Here is an 11,009-nt window from a genome sequence, read left to right as displayed (position 1 = left end):
ACATTTCAATTAAATTTAATCAATAATTAGATTTTTGCTTACATTTTTTATTAATTAAAATTTTAATTAATTAAATTTTTAAACATTTTAAAATAAAATACAAAAGGTGAAGCATTCCCTCAGTCTACAGCCAGGGCTGTGCTGTGCTCTGTGGAAGGCACTCAGCAAAGAGTGGCCAGACTGACTCCCTCCCTGCCCTGCGTTCTGCCTGGATTTTCTCTGGTTTTCCCTGGTGGCTCCCCTTGGCTCTTGGGTGGAGCCACCCCAGCTGCTGCTCTCAGATTTTTCTTTTACTTACTTGAAAGGCAGAGTTACAGAGAGAGAGAGCAAGAGAGAGAGAGAGAGAGAGAGAGAGAGAGAGAGACTGCGAGATCTTCCATCTGCTGGTTCATTCCCCAGATGGCTGCAGCAGCCGGAGCTGGGCCTATCGGAAGCCAGGAGCCAGGAGCTTCTTCTGGGTCTCCCACGCAGGTGCAGGGGCCCAAGGACTTGGGCCATTTTCTACTTTCCCAGGCCACAGCAGAGAGCTGGATCAGAAGTGGAGCAGCCGGGACACAAACCGGTGCCCATATGGGATGCCGGCATCGCAGGTGTTGGCCTAATCACTGCCAGCTCCCGTTGTCAGATTTGAAGTTCCTGCAGGTGACAAACACGCCCTTGGGCTGCAACAAGATCCTCTGACCCCGGCTCCTGATCTCTTCCAGGTTCGGTTCTGATGGGTCTCAGAATGAGGGTTGCTGCCATCCTGGCCCTGGTCGGCTGCCTGGCCACCGTCACTGAATCCAAAGTCTACACTCGCTGTAAACTGGCAAAAATATTTTCAAGGGCCGGCCTGGACAATTACGAGGGCTTTAGCCTTGGAAACTGTGAGATTTCTTCCTGCTCCCTTGCATCCTTGGCTTCCCTGGGGAGGTGCCAAAGGTCCCATCCACACCCGCATCTTCATGGTCCCAACTTTCCCACACTCTGTCTCCACCTGGGGTGGCTGGTGGGGCTTCGCACATCTTCAGCTGCTGCTCTCTGCTCCCTGCTTCTTCCCTGCTCATTCCTGGAGCGCTGGAGTCATGCTAGTGAAGGAACCAGGAGACGAGGCTGCACCTGCTGGCATTGTGGGGGGATGACCTGACATCTAGTCTAGATGAGTATCTGCCTTTGACAAAGTGTGCAGGCCCAGGTGTGCCATTCCCGCCCCTCACAGGCCCTTCCTATGCCTTGTGGGTGCGACCATCTGCCCATGCCCACGATCTGCCCGGAGGAGGCGATGTGGGATCATGTAGAAGGCTGAGACAAAGCCGGGCACTTTGGCCGGGCTTTTTGTCTCCCCAGGGATCTGCATGGCGTACTACGAAAGCCACTACAACACCACGGCTCAGACCGTCCTGGAGGATGGGAGCATTGACTACGGCATTTTCCAGATAAACAGTTTCACGTGGTGCAGACGTGCGAAGACGCAGGAGAAGAACCATTGCCACGTTGCCTGCTCAGGTACTGTTTTGGTTTGTCCAAAAATAGCATTCCTGGGGACAAAGGCCAGAAAACTGGTGAGGGGATATCCACCTGTGGTCAGCTTTAAACTACAAGTTAGAGTTGAGAATTCCAAGTATGTCTTTTCCAGGCCAGTCGATGGTTTACCAGTTCTCCCAGGTGACGTGTTTGTCTGAAGGTGTTTTTTTTTTCCTACTAGGGTAGTTTTTTAAGCTCTCTGTGCAACCAGGGGCAATGCACCAATTCTGTCGTATACAGAGACATCTGATCTTGTCAATAGCAAGCCCAAAGCTGCTTGCTTTCTGAGAGCACCCAAAGGATACACTCTGTGCAAAATGAGACAGAGACATGCACCTTGGGTTTCTTAAACAGCAGCAATTAAACCAGCACTCAATTCCAAGTCTCCTGCTCCAGTCATTCAAGGAATGCAGGTGTGCGTGAGGCCCCCTAAGCCACCCCCTGCACCGCCGGCCTTCCATTTAGGTGCCAGTTCCAGTCCCGGCTGCTCCACTTCTGATCCAGCTCCCTGCTACTGCACCTGGGAAGGCAGTGGAGGGTGGCCCGAGTTCTTGGGCCCCTGCAACCTACGTGGGACAGCTGGATGGAGTTCTGAGTTCTGGCCCCCAGCCGGCATGTAGCAAACAGGGACCTCAGCCCTACGCCAGCAAGGAGCTGAGATGGCCCAGAACCCAAGTGAGCAAGGAGATGGCTCCTCTGCTGGAGTCTCCAGAGTGTAGCCCAGTGATCCCCACATCCCGCTGCCTACCTACTCTGCAGGAAGAAGCCCTCGTGTCTTCCGGCCACCAGTACTAGGTGTCCGGCGACTGTAGTGGCAGCAGTAGGAAGCTAACAGACCTCCCCTCCATCAGGACATCCTACTGATTTCACAGTAAATGATAAGTACAATTAAAAGGCAAACATCCACCAAGACAAGGTAAACGGAGGAGGAAACCTCTTATCTAGAAATCCACTTTGTCTGACCTTCTCTTTTTCTGGGTCACGCCCCCAAATGCCTGCAGCAGCCAGCACTGGGCCAGGCTGAGGTCAGGAGCCCATCACTGCCTCCGGGTTTCCCACACGGGTGGCAGGGACCCATGCAGCGGGACCCGCACACCCCATTCTTTTCCTTTCAGCCCGCGGGTTTCTTTATATGAAAAGTGGACCTCTGTAGGTAGCACACAGCTGTGTGGTGCTTTGAGATCCGTGCCACCTTTTAGTTATTTTAATTTGAGAGACAAGGAGAGAAAGAGAGAGAGAGAGAGAGAGAGAGAGAGAGAGGCAGAGAGCTCCTGTCTGCTGGTTCGTTCCCCCAAACGCCCACAACAGCAGAGGGGCTGATGTCAGGAACCATGCGCTCAGTGAGGATCTTCCTGTGGATAGTGGAGACACAGGTGCTCCAGCCATCACCACTGCCTCCCAGGAGTTTGCATGAACCCAGACACTCTGATGGGGCTCCCTCACCAGAGCTTTAACCGCTAGACTACCTAGCCCCCTGCTTCCTTTTAAGTTAATGTAATATGTGCAAGCATTCTTTTTTTAATTTCCTCCATTGATTTTTTCACTATGCCTCTTCTTTGTCACGGGTAGTCACTTTAAGATCATTGTCTTCTCACGTTCTACCTTCAGATAATGCACCACTTCACATGGGGTGTAACACAGGAACCCTATAACCATAGTTGGGGCTCCCCACCCTGCGCTTTGAGCTGTGTTGTCTTACGTGTTATGTCCCCACAGTGATTTTTCTGTAGTTTTGCTTACGTGTCTTAAATGAAGTGATAGATTTCATCGCCTGAATCCCACAGTAATATTCCCAACACTCTCCGTTCCTTTGGGCGGAGCACTGGGGCACACGGGTAAGTGGTATTTGTTTTCAACCTGAAAAACTTCCTGTAACTTTTAAAATGCCATGTAATTCATTATTTCTAGGGTGGAAATCTACTAGCGAGCATTCTCAGGTTTCCTTTTTCTTGTAATGTGTCTGTTCCGTTTTTTGGTTTGGGGAGCTATTTTCTCTATCCGTAAATTTCCGGGGGCCAGGATGTGGTCTCATGGTTGATGCGCTGGGTAAGACACCCACACCTTACATCGGAGTACCTGGGTTTGTTTGCAACCCTCCCTGGCTCCTGCTCCAGCTTCCTGCTCATGCACACCCCAAGAGGCAGCGCGATGGCTCAAGCACTTGGGTCCCCGCCACCCACGTGAGAGACTAGGATTGAGGTCCCAGCTCTGGCTCTGGCTCTGGCTCTGGTCCAGCTCCAGCTCCAGCTGCTGTGGCCAGAGACCCAGAGACAGGGAGCTCTGTCTGTCCATCTCTCTTTCTCTCTCAATTACTTTTTATAAAAAGTAAAAGAAGTCTTTGATCCTTGAGTTTACGATTTTATCTCAATCCAGAAAAAAAAAATTGTCTTCCATTTTTGCTTCAAATACTTGTTCCTGAGAATTAGATCCTATCTCAGTGGCACCTACGTTGGGTTGTTGATGTTGTTCCGAAGCTTGCTGAGGGCATTTGCTGTCTTTCAGCCACTCCCTCTTCTCTCTTTGATCTTCAGTAGTTTCCATTGCTCTATCGTTACATTCTCTGATCTTTTTTTCCAACATGCTTCACCTATAAAGCTCATTAATTGAACTTTTTTCATTTCAGATTTGTATTGTTTTCAGCGCTAGGTACATTCTTGTACCTTTCATCTAATTTTATACATGTTTTCATTTAAGTCTTTAATAGAGACAGGTCCCTCAAAAAGAAAATGTATATTATGAGAAAAACGCTATGCATGCATTGCAAAAATTTTTTGCCCTCATATCAACTAATTTTTTAATGTCATTCCCCGCAAACTTCTGAGGGCACTTTTATTTCTTCTACTAACCCAATCAGCCCTGTCTTTTCTGGGTCTTCCCATCAGTGGTATAAGAAGTTATTTTTTGCCGGGTACTAGACGTAGTGTTGCTTGTCTAGATTACTGTAAGCAGCGGTGAATCTTGTTTTGCCAAGCAATTGAGTTCATCCCCATGAACCTGACCCTTTAACTGTGGAAGGCAAGTTCTCAAGTAGCACTGGCTTCTCCCTCCCCCAAGGCATAACTCTTTCAGGTCCCTTTGGAAGGTCCTGGGGATTCAGCAGGGTCTCTTCTCTGACTGGACAGAAAGCCAGTGTCACCCACACCAGGGGAGCTCCGTCATGGTCCAGATCCCGTTGGATGCTTTCTGTCTAGCTCCTTGGAGATGCACCCTTTGCACGCAATCTGGAGCCCTCTGCCAAAGACTTAGAAGACACCCCATACTGACTTCTGGCTCCTGCAGGTGCTCTCCCCAAACCCCAGCTGCCTTGCTGTCTGGTTCCAGCTCCTGGGTTGGGAACATTCTCCTAGGCAGGAAGCCACAGTGAATACAGGGCTCCTCTCATTCCTTCTCTGCATGTGTGGCACCTTGAGCCTAGACTGCTGGTTGACCAAGATCCGAAAGTCTCGTGTGCAAGTGTTTTGTCCAGTGCTTGGATCCACGTGCAGTTTGCTAATGTCAAGTTGCACAATGTAGCTCCAAGTAAGGGAGTTTGGGGCCAGTGTGATCTCCAGGGCAATCTCTGATCCCAGGAGATGAAAGTGTTGGATGGACGCTGGCTGGAGGTGAGAACACTCAGAACAGTTTTCTCACCGGAAATAGCGTGCAGTTTGTAGGGGTGGCCTTCAAGATAGAAAACAGGGTGTTGGCTTTACAGCCTGGCCACTGGCCAGTGATGGGCCTGCCTCAGCCTCTGGCCAGGGACGCTTTCATGATGAGGTGTGTCATTCTGTCCTACGAGTGGCACAAGGGACATGCGGCATGGGAACCCAGAGACAAGTCAGCATCAGGCTGTAGAGGTCACGTGACGTTACACGCACAGGGCATGTGACATCACACAGGTCACGACATTACACACAAAGGTCATGTGACATTACACACAGGTCACAGGACATTGCATGCATGGTTCATGTGATACTACATGCACAGTTCATACATTCACGCACAGTTCATACATTCCACACACAGTTCATATATTCATGCACAGTTCATGTGACACTGCGAGCACAGTTTGTATGTTACAGTTCATACATTGCATGCACAGCTGACACATCATACATAGTTCATACATTACACAGTTCATACATTCCACACACAGTTCATACATTACACACAGTTCATACATTGCATGTGCAGTTCATGTGATACTGCATACACAGTTCATACATTCCACACACAGTTCATACATTCCACACACAGTTCATACATTCCACGCACAGTTCATACATTCATGCATAGTTCATGTGATACTACATGCACAGTTCATACATTCCACACACAGTTCATACATTCACGCACAGTTCATACATTCCACACACAGTTCATACATTCACGCACAGCTCATACATTCCACACACAGTTCATACATTCATGCATAGTTCATGTGACACTGCGAGCACAGCTTGCATGTTACACACAGTTCATACATTGCATGCACAGCTGACACATCACACATAGTTCATACATTACACAGTTCATACATTATACACACAGTTCATACATTGCATATGCAGTTCATGTGATACTGCATACACAGTTCATACATTCCACACACAGTTCATATGATACTACGTGCACAGTTCATACATTGCACACACTGTTCACATGACATTACACACACTGTTGATGAGACATTACACACATGTCATATGCCATCACATGCACATTTAATGCATTACACACAGTCCATGAAACATTACATACAGGTCACATGACTTTGTGCACACTGTCCATGTGATACTGCATGCACAGTGCATACACTGCAGGCACAGTTGACACCACAAGCCCAGCTGCTGAGGGCACCGTCTCGTCAGACTCTCTTCTCAACACCTGCCTACGGACCCCACCCCATGGGGACAGAGAACATTCTACGTCTGCACTCTGGTTTGAGTGTCGTCTCACGAGTGCCCGTGTTGGAGGCTTAGCCCCCAAGCTCACACGTTAATGGCGCTGGGAGAGGGGGACGTTAGATGAGGTGGTGGTGGGCGTCTCATCACAGCTCTGGAGGCTTCAAAGGAGGAAGAAGGAAGCCCGGGAGCTCACCAGATGACGTCCCCGCCCCATTCCAGCACAGCAGGAGGGCCTCAGGGCTGCCAGGCAACACCAGTGCTGTGCTCCTGAACAACCCTGAGCCAAGTGCACTTTTTTTCTCAATTACATTTTCTCAATTTGTAATTTTCCTAAATGACCTATTTTTCTGCATTACTTTGTTATATAACAGCAGAAGACAGATTAAGATCATGCATGCATGAATTCCTAGGAATATATTTAACATAAAAATACTTTAGTTTGTGCAAAGTGGGATTAAAAGAAACATTTAGGGTGCCAGCACTGTGGCACAGCGGGTTAAGCCACCATTTGCAGTGCCAGCATCCCATAGGGTTGCCGGTTCAAGTCCCAGCTGCTCCACTTTTGATCCAGCTCTCTGCTGGTGCACCTGGGAAAGCAGTGGAAGATGGCCCAAGTAAGTCCTTGGGGCCTTGCACCCACGTGGGAGACCCAGATGAAGCTCCTGGCTCCTGGCTCTTGGTTTTGACCTGGCCCAACTCTGGTTGTTGCAACATTTGGTAAGTGAATCAGTAGGTGGAAGATATTTCTCTCTCTCTCTCTCTCTCTCTCTCTCTCTCTCCCATTCTCTGTGTCATTCTGCCTGTCAAATAAATAAATCTTTAAACTAAAAAAGAGATCTGTTTACTTTGGTACAAATTTTTTTTGAAGTCCATGCATACAAAGGGTCTGTGAAAAGTTCATGAAAAATTATCTTATAAGAAACTGTGCCTGGATTTCAAATATTTTCACCAAAACAAACTTATATTTTATTTATTTGTTTATTATTTTCAAAGAGACAGAGGTAGAGAGAGATTCCATCCACCAGTTCACTCCCCAAATGGCATCAACAGTTGGGGGTGGGCCAGGCTGAAGCCAGGAGCCCAGAGCTCCATCCAGGCCTCCCATGTGGGTGGCAGGGGCCCAAGCACTTGCACCATCTTCCTCTGCCTCCCAGGCACATTAGCAGAGAGCTGGGTCGGAAGTGGAGCAGCAGCCGGGACTGCTGGTGCTCTCACGTGGGATGGGGGTGTCACAACCAATGTTTAACTACTGTGTCCCATACCTCGATTGTGTTAAGTTCCATTTCCTGTGAACTTTGTGAGATAGCCTCAGAGATGCACATCCACCAACACACACACACACACATTCTCAGACCCACGTTACAAAGTTTTGCAGTAACAGCGACATTCATTGTTGGCTGACAGCATGGTTTTCTTAACACAGGAGTTTCAGCCCAAGGTGACCACCCACTGGTCTGTCTAGCCTAGTTCCCTGCTAGTATCCTGTCGGGGCCAGGGAGTAAACGCTTCCATTGCATATCGCTTTGCTGTTCCCTTTCCTGGTTTTTTTTTCCTGACTCCTTAGCTGTCTGTTTGACAAGCATCAGAAGCTACATCCCTGCCCTTCTATTGCCCTCTTGTGACCATCTTCAGTACTGCAGGGCTGCCTCTGGGAGTGGGGGGCTTATTCTCCCAACCCCCACCATCCTTCCTTCCTTTGCATCTTTTCCTAAGCGAATCTAGTCCTGTCCCACCAGCACTCTCAAACCATCTCGATTGTGCCAAAAAAAAAAAAGTGCAGGCCGATGGTCTTACGCGACGTCCGTTTCCTGAGCCTGCAACCCCGAGACTTAATATATTAAGGATTAATATGTTAAGCGGACTGCCTGGTCCCAGGTGCAGAACTTGCTATTGGTGTGCACACACCTGGGATGTGCTCCCACCCTGGGACAGCAGGATAGAGCATCCCAGCCCCAGAGACCCCCCAGACCCCACTCCCGTTGGGAAGAGTGACCCACCGCTGTGGCACGCGTGGCTTGGGCACCAAACCTAGTGACCCAGCAGCTCAAAAGCAGCAGCAGATGTTCCCTAAGCAGCAATCTTTGCTAAGAGAACCACACACCTCGGGCTAGGGGTGCCGGCTCTGTCACCAAGCTGTCCGTCTGCCCCATCCACGACAGGATCCACTTGCCACAAGCGGTGCCGCAGTACCTGAGACATGGTGGGAGCAACCGAGGGACTCAAGTTGTCATTGCGTTGGGTGTGACTGCAAATGTGCCACTTTTATAATGCTTTTCCAGATTTATTGCAGGATGATTGGTGCAAATTGTACATAATTTAAGGCACACAATGGGATGACTCGGTGTAGGCATACGGTGAAGTGATGATGGCAGACTCACTCTCTCTACAAATTCCAAGTCAGCAATACAGCACTGCTAGCCACAAGCACCTGCTGTGGGTGAGATCCCAGAACTCACTCACCTTGCCTCTCAAAGCGTGGATCTTTTTATCAGCATCTGCGCATTTCCTGGAGCCCTGTCCCAGCCCCTGCTAACCATAGCCATGGTTGTTGTAGGCATTTGGGGAATGAACCAGTGGATGGAAGATATCTCTCTCTCTCTCTCTCTCTCTCTCTCTCTCTGCTTCTCCCTCTCTAGATATAACTCTGACTTTCAAAGAAATCAAATAAAATCTTCTAAAAAAGGCATAATGATAAAGACTGATGTATTTGACTTTAAAATCTCCGCATATAAAAACCACTTGGGGTAAAAATCTACTTAAAGACATAGACTAGAAATTTCTAATAGAGTTTACTATCTACCTACGAGGACATCTTACATGCCAAAACAGCCAATGTAGCCAATATACTGCTCTGATGTGTATATTTCTTTAGGACATAAAAAAAAAACATTTATACGTGTGTCTTGTACAAACACTTTTCCAGAAAATTCCATTCTTTGGAATTTCAGGTGATCCATGGCAGGCATGGTGTTTCAGCCATAAACAAACATCTTTTGATTGTGAACAAGCCCCATGAAATGGGAAATCTGTCTATTGCAAAAGCGGCAGGAGAGGTGGAGACGTCGGGATTTGAATTTCCCTCAGCGGCAAAGCCTCTGCTGACACCCCCGTGTCTTCTCTTTCCAGCCTTGCTCACAGACGACCTCACCGATGCGATCATCTGTGCCAAGAAAATCGTGAAAGATACCCAGGGGATGAACTACTGGTAAGGGTCTACCCATCATGGAGCCTGTGGGCATTGCCAGAATGTTTTCCAGTGATGAGTGGGAGGGTAGCCAACCCAGATTCAGCCTGGGCTGGGCGGGAACGGGCAGAGAGGGAGAGTGTTGAGATAGGATGATGTACTTGCCGTGTGAAGGGGCTCCTGACAGTGGACCAGGAGCTACTGTCTCATGCGGACCAGAAAAAGCCGGTCAAGTCCATAGACCAGATGGAAACCAAAGCTTCAGGTTGCCTTTGATTTTGCAGGGCGAGAGCAACGTGTGTTGGGGGCAAAAGAACCCACAGCAGGGAGAGGACAATGAGCTTGGTTGTCACCTGGTGACAGCCCAGAGGACGTCCCAAGGATGAATTCCCCACCCCCCACCCCATCTGGTTTGGTCATTGTGCACTTGGCCATCCACTTGGGGAACTTCCAGACATAAGATATCTGAAGAAACCATCCTGTCCTCACCAAAGTTGTTTCCCTCTTGCTGAGGTTAATATCGATGGAGGGAAATCCAGGGAGGGGAACAGCTCAACACAGCCCAGGCATCCGTAGGGGTCAGTCCTGGACCTCTGGGCACAGCCAGTTATTGGGTGAAAGATGCATGGGCTGCAACCCACGCCTACTAGGATTCTCACGCTTCTTTCTGCTCTTGCTGCCTCTCTCTCTCTTCTCCCCAGGCAAGGCTGGAAGAAGCACTGTGAGGGCAAGGAGCTGTCTGAGTGGAAGAAAGGGTGTGAGGTTTCCTGACCCGGGACCCGGACCCACAGTGCCTGGCAGTGGGTCTCTGGGATGTGTGATGACTGGGCTGTCCTGGCTCCTTTCCTGCCCGTGTTCAAAACTCAGCTGTATTTTTAAGGGAATAAACATTTCCATTGAAAGGTCTTCGTCTGGACTCAGTCTCAGCTAGCACCTGCGAAGTCATCTCCCTCGTGTCCCTGCCCTGGAAGGAATTAGCGGTCCTGCTCCCTGGGGGCACTGAAATGGCAGTTGGTTCAAAAAAGAACTCCCCTCAGCTCAACACTGGCTGGGAGAATGTTCCGGCCTCGCAGGGCCATCCTGATGAAAATTCTGATGGAACCAAAGAGAGGAAATTGCAGACGTGACAGCCCCCCAGAGAGTACCCCGGGGCTATCCCAAAACATCCACTGCAATGGACCCTAGCAAATTCAAAAGCCACACTTACTGTCCTCAAGAAAGCTGTTTTCAGCCTTAGATGTACAGAATGTATTAGCGTGCCCAGGAATTCAGAGACTCATCACAGCAGTGGGCTGAGATGCTCGGACCCCACAGAGATATTCCCAGGATGCCTTGTGCTCCACCCAGGGATGCTTGCTGCACTGGTCCACGTTACAGCTCTCCACTTTCCTGTCCACATGTCTCTGTCCTGCTGGGGCACAGTTGGTCGAAGCCAC

The 11,009-nt window shown here is 49.2% G+C and overlaps 1 protein-coding gene across 1 annotated transcript; it reads left to right on the top strand.

Moving 5' to 3' along the window:
• Positions 1-710: 710 nt before the first annotated feature.
• LOC100356058 (lysozyme-like protein 1) lies at positions 711-10,474 on the top strand. The gene is made up of 4 exons (XM_002717290.5): positions 711-866; positions 1,327-1,485; positions 9,516-9,594; positions 10,275-10,474. The coding sequence occupies exons 1-4, from the start codon at positions 716-718 to the stop codon at positions 10,342-10,344; spliced, it is 459 nt and encodes a 152-aa protein (XP_002717336.4). The 5' UTR covers positions 711-715; the 3' UTR covers positions 10,345-10,474.
• Positions 10,475-11,009: the final 535 nt, after the last annotated feature.

This window comes from Oryctolagus cuniculus, chromosome 13, assembly GCF_051225735.1.
Source record: "Oryctolagus cuniculus isolate XC-2025 breed Fujian yellow rabbit chromosome 13, ASM5122573v1, whole genome shotgun sequence".
NCBI lineage: Eukaryota > Metazoa > Chordata > Mammalia > Lagomorpha > Leporidae > Oryctolagus > Oryctolagus cuniculus.
This window is presented reverse-complemented; position numbering and strand designations above follow the sequence as displayed.